Source organism: Anguilla anguilla, chromosome 12, assembly GCF_013347855.1.
Source record: "Anguilla anguilla isolate fAngAng1 chromosome 12, fAngAng1.pri, whole genome shotgun sequence".
In the NCBI taxonomy this organism is placed as follows: domain Eukaryota; kingdom Metazoa; phylum Chordata; class Actinopteri; order Anguilliformes; family Anguillidae; genus Anguilla; species Anguilla anguilla.
Window position 1 is genome coordinate 22,616,223 of NC_049212.1, and position 19,275 is coordinate 22,635,497.

Here is a 19,275-nt window from a genome sequence, read left to right on the forward strand (position 1 = left end):
TGTAACTCTGGCCTGCTGCGCTCGTCCCTGTCCAGACCCACCGTGTCCCGCAAGAATGCGCCAGCAGACCTGGGGAAGGTGTCCGAGGAAGGCGAAAAGAACTCCTCCCACACCACGGTGGGACGTCCCAGCTTTCCCCTGCCCAGCACCCCCAAGGAGGAGGGCACGCAGGCCAGGTACGTGTGCAGGTCAGGCCGCGGTCTGGAGCGGCCATGTTTGTGGGCGGAGCCGCGCTCCCTGCGGCACCACGCTCATTTCTCATGTTTGTATTTCAGGGCGAAGCAGGACTCTGTGGAAGGGGATCCCTCCAGCTGCAAGAACAGCTACAACAACCCGGCCTACTACATCCTGGAGGGCGTGCCCAACCAGTCGGCCGCCCTGGCCTCTGAGCTGCTGCCCGGCTCCGCCCTCCCGCCCGTGGCGACCAAAGGACCCGCCGCGAGCAAGAGCAAGCCGCCGACGGGCAGCTCGGCCCAGCAGCGCAGGCAGACGGCCGGACGCCCCGCCCGCCCCGCCAGCGAGGAGGGGTCCTCGGAGGACGACGGGAGCCCCGGGCCGCACAGCGCCACGCTGAACCGGCCCCCGCCGGACTTCCCGCCCCCCCCGCTCCCCAAGATGGAGATGACGGAGAACCCCTTCTACGCCACCAGCAAGGACGTCAAGTCTCGGGGTGTCTACCCGGACCTGGCCGACATAAAGATCCCGGCCAAGGCCCCGGACTCTGCCGGGGCCCTCCCTCCAGCCTCGGGCGGGGCGGGGGGGGCGGGAAGGACGGGCGGGACGGGCAGGGTCTTCTGCCTGGAGCCGCCTCCCGCCCTAAACACCGCCCCCTTCAGGAGAGCGGGGGGCGGGTCCGGCCTGGACGACCAGTCCTGCTCGGTGCTGCAGATGGCCCGGACTCTGAGCGAGGTGGAGTACCAGCCGGGGCGGGACAGAAACCCCCCCGTCCCGCACAAGGCCATGGGCGCCCCCCACCTGCGAGGGCTGGGACTGCCGGAGACCTGCCGCACCTTCCCTCCGCGCTCCATACAGGAGAGCATTGCAGAAGACCTGCCGGAGGAGGTGAGGAGGCCTGTCAGTCCATAAGCACACACTCTGTGCTGACTCTGCGTCCTGCTGTGTGTCTGAGGCCACTGCAGCCCTGTGCTTCCCAGCCCTGTGCCTGCAGATCTACCGTCCTGTAGGGTTTCATTTCATCCCTAAGTTAGCACACCCACTTTTACTCGAACATTTACTCGTACTTGTACCTGAACAAGATCTTTAGTACCTTTCTAGTACCCCCTTGGTTAAGCCAGCGTATTGGCAGGCTACATTATATTCGCTAGCCAACTGGCTACCAAGCAGTATTAGCAGGGAAAAAACAACATGTACGGAAGTAAACTTGCAGATCCGGGTCTTGTGTGAACCGCAAGAACCTGGTTCTTACTCGCGTGGCGCGAATGGATCAAACACGGGTTGAACCCGTGTTCAGTATCCGGCATCAACCCTAGGTTTTGTGTGAGAAAGCGGTACAGCTGCTGAAAGAGGTGTGCTTTGCTAGGGTTGGAGTGAAAGCCTACAGGACGGTGGATCTCCAGGAACAGGGTTGGGCAGCAGTGCTGTGGCCTGTGCTCGGTTGTTTGCGGCTGACCCGTGTCTCTGTACCGTCCCCAGGGAATGTGGCAGGGCGGCAGCAGCAGCTCCAGCCTCTCGGTGGAGTCCAGCGTGGGGGAGTGGCTCCAGAGGCTGGGTCTGGAGCGCTACGAGGAGGGGCTGCTGCACAACGGCTGGGACGACCTGGAGTTCCTCAGGTCAGCCCCGTGGCTCCGCCCACCGCAATAAGCGCTTCGTCTGTAAGAGCTCGGCTCAACGACGGCTATATAAAGGAGAACTGTGTCACAACGGATTCTTCGGTTTATGTCGAGGATCTTTACTGCACAATAATATTTAACAGCTCCAGCGTTGCTGTTTTTAGGCTAGGCTGTTATGAGCTTAGCCAGGACACCAATATGAAGGAAAGCAAATACAAAGGGGTTCAACTGAGACGAATGAGGGCTCGGAGGGTCCCTGAGTGAGGGGGGGTTGGGTTCTCTGTGGATGCCCCTCCCCTTCCCTTCATCTGTCCTTCTTTCTCCACAGTGACATCACAGAGGAAGACCTAGAGGAGGCGGGAGTTCTGGATCCCGCCCACAAAAAGATCCTGCTGGAGAGCCTGAAGCAGCAGCAGCAACAGCAGCAACAAAAGTGAGCCGAGCCAAGCCGAGCTGGTCCAATCCACGCCTCACAAGAATTGCACTGTAGTTTTTTTTTCATCGTTTTGTTTTTCTCAAGGACATTTTGTCTGTCAGACCCTTTTTTAAGTTCATCGTCCATTATTGTTATAATTATCGTCATTATTTAATAAAAACATTTCATGGCAGCACCTCTGCCACGGCACCCCTCTCTGACAGACAACGGACCCCTTTCTGTTCCCACGGCTTGGCAACAGGAAGTGACATCATCAGGCTGCGCCTCAGAGAACGGTCTCCATATGTAGCCTGCATTACATTCCTCGCCTTACCTTGGGCAGGAGATTCACTCCTTTATTCTAACTTCACTTTATTTTTATTTCTATTTTTTAACATTATATTGCATGTATTATGTTGCAAAGGTAAAGGGAATGGTTTAAACCAAATCCGCACTGACTGACTGCTCACAGACCGCGAGCCTGACATTGAGTGTACATTCGTCCGTTCGTCCAGGTGTTTGAGAGAATTGAAGACTCGTACCTGCTTCGTCGAGTGTGTTATGACTGAAATTGTATATTATATTTTCAGTTCAGTTCTTCTTTCGGTGATTGTTCAAGTTTCATACCCCAGTTCACTTCTTCTGCTTCTGCAAGGCTAGAGAAAGAAGAGTTCTTGGAAATTGAAAGCTACCTTGTCCCAGTGTCAGTTTCAATTCATTTGTAGAAAACATGCTTTTCTACTGAAGTCGCCATTTCCTGTCCATTTGCTGTTCAGCCTCAAGCACAGGTCAGTCTGTGAAGCACCAGTTTTATGTTTGTGCATCTCACCACCAGGTGGTGCTATTGATTTGAATAATCAGCCAGCGCGACGAACTCGTTCTCCACAGTACTGTTAAAATGTGACTTTTGATGCACGTGAATTTACAGAGGGAGACACTTCAAACATGCAATATTACAGTACAAGAAAGAATTCATTTTTTCATCCTAACAATGATAGACGCATATATAGTTTCAGACCGACCTCCTGTTTTGCTGGTTGACTGCCAGGTAGAATAGGTGTGTGCATATTTTTCCGAGACGTTAGTTACAATCACCAGCGAGTCAATCCAGAGCAGCTTCAGTCATCTTTTCTGGTCACATTGTGATCAGAAAAGAGACGATAGAAGAGAATGTGTTGCTATGTTGCACGAGCGCACGCCTTTAACGGTAAATCGCGGAAGAAAGTTAACTGACGTGTGGTAGTCGGCACCTCCTCATTCAGGCTCTTTCTAAAAGACCTGCTCCAAAAGCTGAACTTTGCTAGCCATCACCTCCGGGACTGTGTCCTGTGGCAGCCATCTCTCTGGCCTGGTCTGCTCGCCCAGGCCAGGGATTTGCACAAAGAGGACGGCAGCAGCTGTGAGCAGCTGTGTGGGGCCCTGGGTCATGGAGCTGTAATGCAGCCTTTCTGACTTGATGTACTGTACATGCCTGGTGCCCTCTGCACTCCTCCTAAGGTGACACTCCTTCCTTGTGTGCTGTGTTGGGCCACACACACACACACACTGACACACACACACGCACACACACACGCACGCACGCGTACACACACCCCATGTGCCTTCAATGGAATGAGCTGGCCAGGCAGTACCTCTCACTAATTCGTCTGCTGATCAGGGGTGTTAGGACTGCCTTGCAGAACCGTTATGTCTCTGTAAGACTGTGGAGGGCGGGGCTTTCTGCCTCCGCTCTGTTTTTTCCCCCAGAGTTCTTTAGTTTGAGAAGCCATCACCTTCCTCAGTGAAATTCTGTTTGGATTTGTTCATCTTTGCACATTGGACTTTGTTAAGTGATGCTTGAGCAGTGTGCTGGCTCTGTCCACTGGTTCAGACTGAGCCCCATGATTTGCGGTTTCATTTCATGGTAATTGCTGCCAAATGGGAAAGAACCCCCTTCCTGGTTATATTGTCTGTTCCAGATTGTTTGTAATCTGTAGAGTGTTTGTTTTTGTAGTTTATACCTCCAGTCAGAGTAATTGTGCCTGTTTAAAGTAGTTCCCATCAACGTATGTATCCGTTTAACTCTCATACGCATCTCAAATGTTTTCTTGTCTTTGTTTTACATTCTGCCAGTTTGTCTTCTTTAATGTTTTGTTGTATTCTTAAGTTAATATTGCAGGACGACTCTAAGATTTTTTCCCCTCCCAAACAAATAAAAACTAATTGCTAACAGTCAATGTATGTGACTGATGGATTCCAAAACTGTTCGAATAGTGAATAATGTGTCTTAATGATCTTCCAATAAGCCGTTTCAGCGACTGCAACAATATCAATGAGCTCAAAATAACGAAAGGGAAAAGCTCTTACTAACCAGCCAGGCATATCAGAATGCAGTGTTGGTTTTTAATGGGGAAAATGAAAAATAACAGGGATGAGTGGTTTAATACTTTATGTGACATTTATCATACAGTACATTAGAAAAAACCTACAGTGACAAAGCATGTGAATAGCATTTTTTCCTCAATTCAGTGTGAGATCTTTAGCAGCTTTGGAGAGTCCTGTGCAGCACACAATTAGCTCGTTTGTATTCTGTTCTCTTTTTACACCGATCAGAACCTCTTAAACCAGAAAATGTACATCATGAATGGAGCTTACCCAACACCTCAGAGAAACACCCAGTGCACGACCGCATTGCATTTGCATGCCACTTCACGGCTTCTATAATTTACTAAATATCTGTATAGTTGACAGAAAAATGCTCATTTGAGCTCTCGTCTGTTTCCCTTTTCAACGATCCCATTGCAGTAGAGAGGGAAACAAAATCTATAAGGTTCATCACAGATACTGTATCAATATCACACTTTTAACAAATAAAAATGATGTAGCAAAGTTTTGGTGGAATGTTATAATCCATGACAAGCAAATATTCCACCATTTGAGCCTTTGAGAAACCTGCTCACATGAAGCAGTACTTTCGTGTATGTATGTTATGACGGTAATGAACTGTGAACGACCTGGTTTGTACCATAAGTGCCGCATTATAAGTAAGTAGTCTGGTATATTTCCTGAATAAAATCTTGATGGGCTTTTTTTTGTCTTTATCTGGACCAAGAAGGTAACTAATATTTTTTTCTCTAGGTTGTAGCTGGGAAGTAATATCACCAACACCCTTTTTCACAAGACACAAGGATGCGTGGGATAGAGGCGGTATTTCAGAGGAAATGTTTTTATGCGTTTACATACTAGTGCTATAAATGTGTACTTTCTCCTCTAAGACTGGATACAAACATTGTGTGGACACAGTATAGAAAGGGTTACGCACAGAGGAAGGGCCTTGGGAAAGGAAGGGGTTGGAGAGCAGGCGTGAGAAACCCAGCCGCCATCGTCTGCACTGTGAGCTTGCATCGCACGGTCTTTGGAATGTCAGGATCGCCACTGTGAAGTAGAACTGCACTACCCTTATATTATATTTACAAATTATTTTCATCTTACAATATTTTATACCTATCTTTAAAAAACCAGACCATAACTAAAGGTCACACTTACTGTTACTCTTTCTTTTTTGACTTTAATAAATTATTACTATATTGGATTACTATATTATTTTTTTGGTCACGTACAGGTATAGCTTATGAAAGGAAATTGAGATGGGAGACGCGTTAGGGCGTGTCTCCGTAGGCAGTAGTGTGAAAAGGACAGAGTGTTGCCGTTTGGTGGACCGGAGGAATAGCCATGACTGGTGGACGTAGGAACGAGGCCGAGCCACTATCTGTCGCTACGCCTGAGGCTTCCAGCACAGTAGCCAGCCGTGTCGCTCTTACCTTTCACTGTAATTTTCTTCTGGATTATTGCTTTAGAAAAATCCTCAAGTTCATAACCGTTATTACAGCAAGGCATCCTCGGCTGCAAGCTAGTGGTGACTGGGGACACTGACCCCACTACTGCTGCTGAACGGGATAGCAGAGAGGGGCATGTTAGTGCAGTGGGTCAAAGGTGAACCAGCACTCCTGAAGAGGCTGCAAAGGGAGCGGGGAAGCAGCCAGCGGCTTTAAGTGGAGAAAGGAAAGCGGTCTGCTGACTGATACTTTGTTAATACTTTAAAAAAACAGCGTTGGGTAATTGGATTTGGGGATTTTTTTTTTCTCCAGCTCTATTACAAAGGGAAGTTGTGCTTGCTGGTAACAATAAGGTTTTCTTTTTTCTGTCTCTCTAAATACCTGTTTTGTTTGTTTTTCACCAATTGAAATTCAAATTGAGATGAATGAATTTGGGGGGTGGAGGGTTGTGGTCAGTGCAGCGTAAGTGCCGAACGAACGTCTGGTGATTCGTGGCTATGTACCAAGCAGCTTCGGCCAGCATTACCTTGTCAATCGCATCCTATTTATAAATGAAGAGGAAGTAAATGAGAGTCAAACCTGTTGTGTCTGCATGGTTTCTCAGCCTGTACTCTAGTTTGGTGAAATTATACAGCTTAGGTGCATGGGTGGAATGTTTCTGTGACAAACCCCTAACGCATGTACATAGGCCCATGCACGCCCACGCCTGTCACTCTGAGTCCATATGATAATAAATAAAAGGGAGTCCAGCTCAAAGGAGGCGAGTTCTAGAACAGGTTGGTCTTCAGGGCGTTGGGTTTCCGATGGAAGCTGGACAGGACCCCGGCGAAGGGTCCGGCCATACTGTCCGCAGGCTGCCAGGCCTTCAGCAGGTCGGAGCCCTGCGGCCCGGCGGGGGCCACCCCAGTGCTAGCGGAGCCCAGACCGGGCCAGCTTGGGGCCTTGAGCCCCTGGTGTACAGAGGAGGAGGAGGTGTTGACAAAGCCAGCTCCTGCAGCGGACACCGGGCTGGGGCTCAGACTGCTGCCAGGACTGCCCATGTTCCCTGAACTGGGAAGAGATGCCGTGCTGTCCGGGGTCGGGCTACAGGTGGACTCCTTTGACTCATCGTCTTCTGATGAGGTCCTGGTCTCACCTTTCTTGGTGCTCCCGTTGCCATTGTTCCCCGTGCCGTTGTTGCCTTTAGAGTTGGCCGCACGCTCCTGCTTTCGGAATTTGGCACGCCGGTTCTGGAACCACACCTGTAGAAGACAGTAGTTCTGAGTATTAGCAGCCATCACATTATTATCAGTTCACCTCGTAAGTTGTTAGCGTTTCACAACTAACACATTTAAAAGTCTTGCGTATGGATTCATTAAGACTTATTTAATGTTGATCAGCATGATCCGGAATAAACCACACATATCATTTTGTGGGACGACTTCCCTTTTTAACTGACGTTGCACGGCGTAGTCTGTCGCTTGATTGCGCTCACCTGAACTCTAGCCTCGGTAAGGTCGATTTTAAGTGCCAGCTCTTCTCTTGTGTAGATATCTGGATAATGCGTCTCCGCGAACACTCTCTCCAGCTCCTTCAGTTGAGAGCTGGTGAACGTCGTACGTATGCGCCTCTGCTTCCGCTTCTCGTTAAGCCCGGACGGGTCAGAGAAGAACTTGTAGGGTACTGGGGAGGCAATGGCGATGTGAGATGTAGGCTACCATAAGCCCCAATCCAAACAAGAAATTGCAATAAATAAGCAAAAAAGTAGATATACTGATTTAATTATTAGACATTTAAAATTTCGCGCAATTGCCTTGAATAAATAACACAAAAATATATATCCGTACATATCTGTGATATCTATAAATTGAAGCCCCTGGGTTAATATGTTTTATAATGAAAGTACTTTTAGACTCTGTATGATTAAATATAAAATGATTTAATGCTTTAATTTTATTTGTCTTATTTAAGGTTGCTAATTGAACTGTGAAACAATTAAGCATTCAAGGAATGCAGACGATTGTAGTTTAGCCTACTAATTTTTAACCACAGCTAACTTGGAACTTGTTTAACAACAAGATAAATCAAAACATATACAGGATAGCCTGAAGGAACGAATTCAGGAAAGGGTACCAAATATTAATTCATAAGCTAAATGGGCGGTACACATAAATCGCTCTTCATAAAAGCGTCAGCTATGCGCAATGTGATGTATGCCGTTTAAGTATCAATCCGGAACGGTGTATTTTATATTCAGAAAATAGGAAATTTGTTAGGTACTGAGGAGTGTTTCATATTCACGAAAACGTGAATTTGGAAGAAATTACATTTATTTTCATTGAAAAGTAAATATTTGTTTAAATTTGTTTAAATAGCCTATAGCCTGCAATATGGAACATACTGGAGAAATTCCAAAAGCCTAAAATAAAATCTTAAAATTTTATCAATATGTTCAATAGTAAAGCGCATTTAAATTCAAGCTGTACATTTATATACGTGTAGGGTACACCTACACATGTTTGCAGGTCTGTGGTTAAACTAGGTCGCTAAACAACGCAGGTGTTTCAGATAAAATCTCGATCTGATCAAGGTGTCCCCTGATGACTCCTTTATTCTGACGATATCCGATGTAGCTAAGTTAATAATTATACTGGGAAGGTGTTTTGCAATTAAATAAATACAATTATTGTTAGAATAATGGCTAAATTCATTTGTGTTTTATATATTTGTTTATTTATTTGTTCTGATGAAGTTGGTAGAAATTTAAGCGCAATTCCTTTTTTAAAGTTAGAATAAAGTACGAGTAGCAAGTCTTTTAAACAAACTGGTGCATATTAGGTACTGAATTAAATTATTGTTTTAAAAAGACAGTTTAGGCAGTTTCTCCCAATATTACGCCCAATGCGCTCTGACGTGCAGGAGATCCACTGCGTTGATTAGATCATTTCAATTTATTACGCATTTCGGATATTTCATTAGGCTGTATATTGAAATCACATGCGAATTTGTCTGTGGCTTAAGACATGCTGATATAAATAAGAGATAATGCAATGACGCTCTCGTATAGTTTTATTTATGCCATCGGCAAGGAGAATTTGAAGATTGCGCTTGAAAACGTCAAAACACGTGCACTTGTTACTACCTCTCATATGGGCGACAATTAGACCCCTTGATTAAATACTATTTTATTCCGTGAAGAGAAATGGTTTACCTGTGGAATACGGAGCAGGCTGGTGGTCTCGAAGTGCTCCCAGCGTACAACTACCTGTGCTGAGGGGAGGGCAACCTGGATTGGCTCCGAAGCTGGTCCGGATAGGGTTGTATTGAAAGGTGTTGGCTTGACTGCACGAGTTGAAGTCCGCATAGGCCGACGCTTCCATGGCTGCCATGCAGGAATCGTAGGTATTCAGGTAAGAGTAATCCATTTTGTACATGGAGAAACGGCAAGGCAAACTCTCAAGCGAGTGCTTTTCACGGGCGTAAATGAAGTCTTGAGCATACAATGACGGGTTGAAACCGGGACGTAAAGAGATTCCAATTTTTTATGAATTGGCAAGACCTCTGATCTGATCTGCAGTATTCAGTACCGTCCAAATGGATCAAGCTATGCGTCCCTCAGCTTTTTGCTCCTGACAGCGCTTAGTCTATCTGCCTGCCTGCGTCGCAACCCCTTTTTCTCCTGCTCAAGCATCCACGCCCCTCGCGCTCTTCTCCCTGACTGCTCCTCACTATCCCGAGTTCTGTTCGACAGCGCAATGCTCCGCCTGAGCGGCTGTAGTGTGTTTATAATAAACTTGGCAGTCCTGGAGACAATAGCGAGGCGGTGGTCTCTTTACATGACAATATCTCCCTAGTCTATTGGGGGGCATCACTACTGGACAGCCCCCTCCCACTTCTCATGCATTACTAATTCACGATTAACCCTTTCGTTCAAGCATCTGCATGGGACAACTGAAATAATAATAATAATACGTTTAATTATTATTATCTGATTTTGTCAAGTCGTAGCTATTGGATATATAGACTGATACTAAAATCACGTTTTCTATTTAGGCTACAGGTTTAGGTTTACAATTATATTTTGGGTTTCACATTTTATTTTCTGACTGTCCTGACTATTGTCTGTTAAGATCTGTTTAGCTGAAGTCAAAACTCATTGAACGAATCACTGCCGAAATAATACATTTTAGAACGTGATATTCGGTGAATCCCACCTGTCATAAAAGCAATGACGCCTGTAAATTGGTTTAAATTGTTGTTCAGTGTCATCGAATGTGATACTAACGCATTTAATCGCCCCTCAGGCAACAACACTTTAATAGTGTTTAAAAAAAGGAAAAAAAGCCCACCCAGTCATCGTTTAAAAGATAGGTATCTTCCGTTATCGCCTTCACTCGTATTTTACCCTGTTATGAAACGATGGTTGATGCTGATGCTGAATAATAATTTGGAGATTATTAGAATAATTTATTGTTTCTGTGCTAAATTCCACTCATATAGCCAAATGCAACACAGACCGCTCCAAAATTATGAATATTTAATATGCATCTGTAAATCTGTATAATTATTTTAGAACATTTCGTTAAAGAACAATTTATTGTGCTTATAAATGAATCAAAATAGCCAAATTAATTTAGCATTTGTGGATGCTAAATTAATATTTGTGGATGCTAAATTAATGAATAGGCCCGCGTCTATTTCGGAATTATCAATGGAAATTCCTTATTTTAAGAGAGCAGAATGTGTTGCGCTGAGCTGTAAAGAGTCTGTTATCTCGTTAATGTTTGACAAACGAATTGTTCTAATATGATCTCTCTCCGTTAAGTGCGAGTTTGAACTTCCGTGTTTTTGAAATATCAATTGGGCTACATTAAATTCTTGTTTAAAAATCAATATTTGTGGACCATCATCGCGCGGTGCTTCCGCCTAAATCTGATTCGCAAGAACTGGTTAAACTGCACAGTTCTTTAAACACGCTCACTTTCCGTGCACTAATCCGCCTGTCCCAACATGAAGTTTCCACAGACCTCTAAGAAATGTTGAATTATTATTGATAATAATTGCGGGCTAAGTAATGAAACGAATAAACAAGCATTTAAGCCTATTTCGCATATATATATATATATATATATATATATATATATATATATATATTTATATATATATATGAAAGCAGCATTGATGTAAGTTGCTCCTCGGAGCTTTTCACACTTGAAACGTTCCTAAGGACAAGGCTACACTTATTTGTTGCCGATCCATCTTCAATTATCTGACCGCAGCCGTTTTATTGGTTAAGCCTATAATGTAAACGTCGATTGTGATACAGGAATTACATTTTACTTTCAGTGTAGACTTATGTGACCAATAACCTAACCTTTTTTGAAACACTTGTTGCACCCAATACACGACGTGTAGCTATCGAACCATTTTGTTTACAATTTACGTGCAAATGCGTTTTATTTCACATTGACTAAGCGTACGCAGAATAACATGATTTTAAAGGCTTCTTCAATACAATATGAGAGAAAATCCTCATTTCACGCCTCCTGCTAATCATGTCCATCTCTTCGTAATTAAATTTGCGCCCTGCTCCACGGGCCAGTCTGGAACGTGCCAAAACTAGCTGGTTCTCCGGCGTTCATGGCAAAAAGCTCGAGGCGATCCCCCTTCTCAGTCATGCCCTCAGGTCGATCCCAGTCTTTCGCTTTTCTCTCATTTTTCTTTCCTAAAAGATCTGGAACCAGTCACAGATCTGTAAGGCTTTCTGGCTGTAACCAGGTTAGACACCGGCCGCCTCCAGCAGGTTTGTCACGGTGAATTTGGATAATTCGAGAGTGAATAGCCGGCAAACCAAAGAGACCCCTTCAACCTATCAAAGTCAATCCATCAACAAATAAATCATATGCATATATTATTTCACTTTATTTCTAAACATATTGTACAGCTGACTTAACATCTACACTGAAAAAGTGCTAAAGCGACATTTTTTTCAGATAGCAACAAGTTGTATCCGCTTGACTTTTTTGTACTTTAAAATTGATATCTATATTAGGCCCACATATACGCTAATACAGTTTACATGTGTTTTTATTTTCATATAGCCTACTCTTTTTTTGGAAAAGAGATCGCAAACTGGGTCAGACCCCCGGTAACGGATACTTGCTTAAATTATTCCCCCAAAGTACTAGGAGTATATGACAGTGCAAAAACAACTAGGCCTATTTTTTTCATGGTGTAATATGCCTGTATTGTTTTGTAATAGTGATAGCTACATAAAACAGTCGGATGGTTGTTCTTCTTTCGACAGGAAGGGAGAGGAGCTGTTTGTATACAGTCCGCAGGATCTTCTCTCATCGTATGCCTTCAGAAAATAAAAGGGCATGAGTCTTGGAGGAATAATATTAAAGAATCTTTCATATCCATTTCAAAGAGCAGTCTAAAGTTCAAAAGGATAAAGCTAATCGCACCTAAACTGCATAGCATTCAAACAGAATCTTTATTGTGTTGATAATTTATTATATATGAATTAATAAAATAAAAATTAAATAGAAAAATAATTCGATACCCATACCCAAAAAACATTTTTTATGTAGCAACACAATTTAACATTACATGTGTTACTTTTGATTGGGTATATAAGAAAATATTTGTCATTGAGTTAAGTCTAAAATAATTTGAAGATATATGGTTGTAGTTCAAATAAAAAGAAATAATGTACTATAATCTAGTAGTAGTCTAATTATTTTCTGGTCGAGTGGGCCATTATTTAGTGGAAACTGAAAATTTCACACTTCCGTGAAACTGAAAATTTTAATTTATAAGAAAAAAATAAACAAACAATCACGGTTTAACAATTACTGTTGTTGAAATGGACTTTCATATTTTGGAAATACTTCTTTATCGATGATGTTGTCCCAACTTTAATTTCTTAATTGAAAAGTATTTTATTCGTTGATTCATGAACGAGGATAAATTACTAATTCAGCACCTTTTCAATGGACAGCAGCCAAGGGATTTTTAAGATATTAGATTTAGCGATTTCCTAGCCTTGACATGTGAATATATAGGCTACTTGTAAAACGCATGGATTGTTGGCAAGTGTAATAAAAGAAAATACAGAAGTTAATTAAACAATGGTTTGCTTCTATAACGGATGTCCACTTTCTCTTAATGTGTCAAAAAACTGATTTGTATTGGTAAGTTTTTACATTACATTTATTTAAGTAAGTCTAATATGCTTTGGTTTTAAAGGCAAAATGTTGCTTCAGTGTTGCTATGTATATTTTTAATTGTAAGCAATGGGCTATTTTGAAAGTAACATTCAGTTATGTTAAATCTGATAAACAGCCGCGAAAGTAATTATCATTTAATTGTTCATTGGGGTTTACAGACAATTTCCTATGTGAAAGATAACGATAGATATTATACTGGAGCTTTTGGAGTAGTAGGCAACTATTCAAATTGCCAAATTATAGTTTCCATTGTTAATAACGTTTTCTGTGTAATATGGGCGACACCTCTTAGATGATTGGTATTCAAAAGGACTCATCTAGCATTTTCTGAAGGATCAGTTTTCTTGAGCGACAGTTCTACGTGTCAGCTAAACTCGTTACATCTTCCTCACATTTACCTCTATACAGCCTATACCCTCGGGACAGAAACCAGCTTTACCCCCCAAAATCCTTTCTTTGAACCCAGGTTGTTCCTGCCTCATCCATTTCTGCTCCCTCATGCTTAGTTCCATTACTCCATTCCATCTATCCGTCACAGCACCGTTTCCTCCGTCTCATCCATCTTCCCCCGTTCCCCTACCCTACCGCTTCATTAGGGCAATCTGCATTCACAAGCGATCGGTCATAGTTCTGTCACCCCTCGTACACCCTATGCATTTCCATCCTGGGCATAGGAGTCGCTTGTGAGACGAACCTCTTTTTAATGGGTGGACCATCGGAAACGATTAATGTCAGGCAGATGAAAAAGCGAAACAAAACTAAACCAAATTTAATTACTCCTTTGGGAGGAGTCTTCTTTTCTACATTTTTTTTGATGGCGAATAAAATCTTTCCTAAGCAATAAAAGCGTAACCTAGGCTATAGATAGGCTAAATTTCACAATTAAAGTGCTGGGAAAGATTCATATCAAATAAGGATACGCAGATTTTCAAATTGCGCTACTGATAAATGTGGAATTGTATTACTGAATACTGTATGTTTTCATTTTTAAACCAAGGTACAAGGCACATGAAACTTCTATTTTCAGTTAAAGACTCGGATCCGTCAATCTTCGGTCTCGAGAAAGCTCTCGTGACTTTTGTGCAACCTTTATTTACACGAATACCATGAATTTGAATGGTTGCCATTAATGTTTCAGTTAATCGCCAATGAATTTGAAATTCCAAGTTAAACCCCCGTATCCTTTCAGTTCCCCTGCGCGAGAGAATTAGCTGGGATTAAGGCCCATTTTCAAGACAAACACTCGGACAGCAGTGGATTTTAAACTCTGATGATACCCCGTCTTTGAAGGGATTAGGTCATCCGTTGGTACGGTGTTCAACATGAGTAAAGGTCGTTGCTCTTTTCGTCGAGTTGGAAACATTCAAACTTTTCCCTGAAAACCCATACTCTGGCCTAAATGCAACTGTGCCCCCTTTCGACCGTCGAGCACTTGACTCTTCTGAAATCCCCTAGTGATGGCACTGTAGCGGCTTGTAGGCTAATCAAAGCAAACCACAGATAGCGATATTCAGAAGATAGCTGTTCACCGACAGATTCTGTCAAAAGACTATCCAGTCTAAGAAAAATAGATTCAGATAGCCTAGACCAACGCTGTCTTAAATAATAATTTTAAAAATCCTCTAATTTTCCTAATTCAGGTTAAATTCATTACGTTTAAATAAATACATGAGTATTAAAAACAGAAATTGCGATATTGTTCAAGACTATAGCCTATGTTATGAGAAAATAAAATAGTTTACCAAATAGCCTAGTTTAAATTTATGTTTACATCATTATAAATGTTAGATTAGGGTACATGCATTCTATAGGCCTATTCCTCGGTTTCCTTAAAAAATTAGTAAATGAATTGTTGGCTACATATAGTACTTAATAAAACAATATTTTATTATTTAAAATGAAACGTTCGGGCTCATGGCATTTTCTTTGTGATAAAGCCGTCTAAACGAGACACTGAATACATTTCAGATGCTTTAAATAAAGAAACTCTGAAAAAAGAGCAACAGCAGTCCCGAGAGAATCTGTTTCAGGACCATTTCCACCCCCTCCTCCCAGCTGTATAACCTAAAATGCTCCAGCAGAAAAACAGCAGCTTCTCCAAACATGATAATTAGATCAGAGGATCTGGACCCACTCTTTGAAAGGCAGGTCCAACTGGCGGGGCGCTGGAGTTGTGGAAAGTTAATTGAATTAAGTTTCCTCTAAACTAATTAGGCAGCAATCTGCCACGCGAGCTGTCCCAGAGCAAGATTTGAATTAGGGAGAATGGATTTTTGTATTCTAAAAAGGGGACGGCTATAGGAGTCTTTGGATTTCTTTTTTTAACGGCAACATGTTGGTCATAAGACTGTACCTGTACAAGATTGTTAACAATCAACTTCTGAACAGGGTCTACCTTGTTAGCCGTAACTAAAATGTCCGACAACAGCCTATACACTGTAGCCTAAATCAAGTATCTTGATTATACATCTTGAATATAAGGCAAACAAAACAAAACATCCCCTAAAACGATATTTGTCAAGACGTTCCAAAATGAATTCACCAAGTAGGCTATCGGCTGTTTTCTTTTCAAGTATGCCTATTATACCCAACACAATTACGTAGAACTCCCGCCCACGTCACCGCAGGTGCAAAGATAGGCTACATTCGCCAGGTAATGAACGGAGACATATAGATACAGGTATAGATATAGGCAAGTAAATGAGCGCGGGCCTTGATGACTTCCGAATGACAGGAGAATATCAAATAGCCCATACCCCGAATGAGTTGCGATACTTTAATATGCTGAAACCATTTTGGTGCTCGCCGCTATACACACTACACAGCAATGCAATTTCACATCTAAAGAGCAGGACACTATGGGTTAATCGATTTTCCTTCCCCATCCTCGGTCCTGTGGGGCCATGGTGGAAAAATAACGGAACAGAACATGTATTAAAATATCTCGTTGAAAGTGCAGACAAATATGATAATGGATAATACGAACTGGGCAATTAGGTCGATGGCTATAATAGTAATACATATGGAAGAACATTGAATGTTTATACTGGCATATAGTAACACAGGAAGACCAGAAATGTCATTCAATGCAAATAACGGTAAAGAATACATTTTCACAGTGTTAGATTGTTGGGGTATGGAAGTCATTCTAGGGATATGTACGGGGGGTTCCTCATTCCATCACAGTTAATACTTGTGTCTTTTGTCCATAATACCTTGTTCCAGAACACTCTACATGTCTTTTTTTAAATGTAGTTTTTAGCAAACTAACCTGGCTGTCCAGTTTTTGAGGCTTATCAGTGGTTTGCAGCTCATGGTGAACCCTTTGAGGTTATGCTAGTGTAGTCTTTTCTTTATAGTAGTCTTTGACACATCTATGCCTAAATCCTGGAGAGTGTTCTTAGTCTGTTTGACAGTTGACAAGGGTTTTTCTTTACAATTAGAAGTATTAATTTGGTAAGCTGTGGTCTTCTGTGGTTTACCAGATCATTTGCTATTGCTTCACCAGCGCATTCTTGCTTCCTAACAGTGTAGCAACATTATATTTTGATGCACCCAATGTTTTGGCTATGGCTCTGTTCGATTTATTTAAATTTTTCAGTCTCATGATGGCCTACTTTACTGGCATTCATACTTAATTTGGTCCTTGTGTTGCGAGACCACTCCAAATACAATTCCTCCACCTAAAATTAACTGTAGACCTTTTGTTCACTTTCCTGCGTATGAACTAATAATGCAAAGACACAGCTGGCCAACTACTTATGCTTCCCTAAAATGGGGGGACTATGTATAAAAAAAGGCTGTACTTCCTACATGGATCACCCAATACCCTCACATTAAAGCTGATAGCCTGCAGGAGTCGCTCACTGTTATTTCAGTCTAATGGGCTGGAGTAGAACACAACAAAATTGTGTCAATCTGAGAACAATGTATGATCCATAGCAAACCAATAATACAGACAGACTGATAAATAGATTAAGTATGCCTTAATTAGTGATTCAAGTACTATAACAGAGTCAAGTTTAACAGTCCCAATTATCTTAATTCTAATTCTTATTACTGTCAGATACTACTAGATTAAAAATTAAGATTAGAAATATTCATACGCATGTGCAAAACTCCATTACAACAGCTGGTATGATAGCTGACATAATGACTTAGTGGTTTGTCTAATCTAAAATAACAGCTGTCACTTTACTCTTAACACTAAAAGACTTGTGTGTGTGTGTGTGTGGAAGAACCACATTGTGCGATTGGAAAGTGGCAGACTGCATTGTCTTAGTGAACCTCTGCCATGGTTGTTGACAGCTCTCCCTAATGAAGCCCTTCTCACTCTTGCAATAACTTAATTCACTATTTACTTTCATTAGTGGAATGACATTTTCTGAGTAACACAATGAGTAACATCATATGCCCACCCTTGCTCTCCCTCTGATGGTAAGCAATGCATTGGGTCTCCTCTCAGGAGTGGGTTTGTTTTCAGTTTCCTCACTTGCAATTCAATCACCAAAATTGCATTGAATATAAATAGTTTGACAGGCAAGGCTCTTTGGAATAACCCCCGGCCCCTCCTCTTCCTGCACATCCCCAGCAAGACATGTTCTTCTCCAAGTTGTCTTTAACCCCCGTAATACTGGAAGCTGGTGAAATAACAGGTACATATGTACTGTTGAAACAAATTTCCCCTTGGAGATAGTTTATCTTCAGAAATTGACTTGCACCTTGAGAAACTGTGCCTTCCGGTTGCAAACATGTTTTTTTAGTGAAGTGAAAATTAAGAGATCTCCTTGAGAACTGGAATTATCCAATCACTGTCTCTCCAGCTGGCTTAAGCATTATATTAAAGACAAGTCTTCGCTCACAATATTTATAACAGTGGGTTATCCATTTACAGAGCTAATTTTGGTTTACACCATTCCCATAATCCCCGGTAGAACTTTGGCATCATAGCTCCCAAACATTGAAATCATAGAACAACTGTCCAGCAGGTTTGTCTGCATTCTCAGGTCACTCATGCTTTCAGACAGGCTGGGTAGAAGCCGCATTGACTGAGCCAGAAATGAGGATGACAGGCTGAATCAGATGGGGTGGTACCGTGGTGGAACTGGAAACAAAATATTCAGATATTGTTGCCCCTAAAAACCATAGATGCTTTTCAGTTTGACCACCACAGGCACCCAAGATAATATTGACACAATGTAGTCAGCAACCACTAAAAAATCAAGATAAAAATTGACCCCAGCCGCCCCATGCCACAAACTAATTCACGTAGCCCCTTTCACATTGAAAAAACATTTTGAAAAAATCTACAGAAATAGTCCTCTGTGAATTTGAATTTTTCAGCTGTTCCATTTCAGAGGCTAGAGTGTGTCTTCATACATATGCTTCAATCTTAGGGTAATTCTGTTGGTTCTATGACCTGGTGATGTGCAAGCATCGCATGCATGTACGTATATGAGAATATGTTCCTCCCCGTTACTGATTTGCAGTTTATGCGTGTATGCGGTTTTCTGCAGCAGTATGTGTGTGTGAGCGTGCCTGTGCAGGAGTGTGCGCACGCGCACGTGTGTGTCTGTAGCTGGGGGGTCCAAGTAGGCTGCAGGAGGCTGAGGGGAATGCAGCTCTTTTTGCGATGCTAATTCCTCCCCACAGGAAGACAGTGCGTTCTACATATCTATGGAATGATCCGGAGAAAGAGTGGATGTTCCTTCCGCATTCCCGCCCCCTCCTCCAACTCCACCCCCAACCCTGAACACACGGCCCACATTCTCTCCAGCATTCCTGCCTCGCGTTTCGCTTCTGCTCGGCAGCCATCTGGATTCATCAAAATACTCAGACACAATCACAACATGACACCTTCGGGTCATTTCAGCGATTTCTAGTACACAATGAAGTCCAACTGAAATCATTTAACTTGGCAGGCAGTTTTAAAAAAAAGAAAGACGCCCATACTAATCAAAAATGTTTAAATCATGAACATCTTGGCGGCATTACTTTAAAAATAATTTTTGGACAATGAAAAGACAAACATATATTGGCCCAAA

The 19,275-nt window shown here is 42.6% G+C and overlaps 2 protein-coding genes across 3 annotated transcripts in view; one reads left to right on the plus strand and one right to left on the minus strand.

Annotated features, from left to right (window-relative positions):
• inppl1a (inositol polyphosphate phosphatase-like 1a) overlaps positions 1 to 4,421 on the plus strand; it is a 41,344-nt gene extending 36,923 nt beyond the window's left edge. For both annotated transcript variants that reach the window (XM_035384698.1, XM_035384699.1), the window contains exons 24-27: positions 36 to 176; positions 276 to 1,062; positions 1,654 to 1,790; positions 2,119 to 4,421. In XM_035384698.1, coding sequence (XP_035240589.1) covers positions 36 to 176; positions 276 to 1,062; positions 1,654 to 1,790; positions 2,119 to 2,227 — 1,174 coding nt within the window. In that variant the 3' untranslated portion in view covers positions 2,228 to 4,421. The remainder of the gene's footprint in view (positions 1 to 35; positions 177 to 275; positions 1,063 to 1,653; positions 1,791 to 2,118) is intronic.
• Positions 4,422 to 4,567: 146 nt separating this feature from the next.
• phox2a (paired like homeobox 2A) lies at positions 4,568 to 9,797 on the minus strand. Its single transcript, XM_035384700.1, has 3 exons — positions 9,211 to 9,797; positions 7,495 to 7,682; positions 4,568 to 7,261 (listed from the first exon to the last, which is right to left on the minus strand). Exons 1-3 carry the CDS (start codon positions 9,431 to 9,433, stop codon positions 6,788 to 6,790), a joined length of 885 nt encoding a protein of 294 aa, XP_035240591.1. The 5' UTR covers positions 9,434 to 9,797; the 3' UTR covers positions 4,568 to 6,787.
• Between the last annotated feature and the right edge of the window lie 9,478 nt (positions 9,798 to 19,275).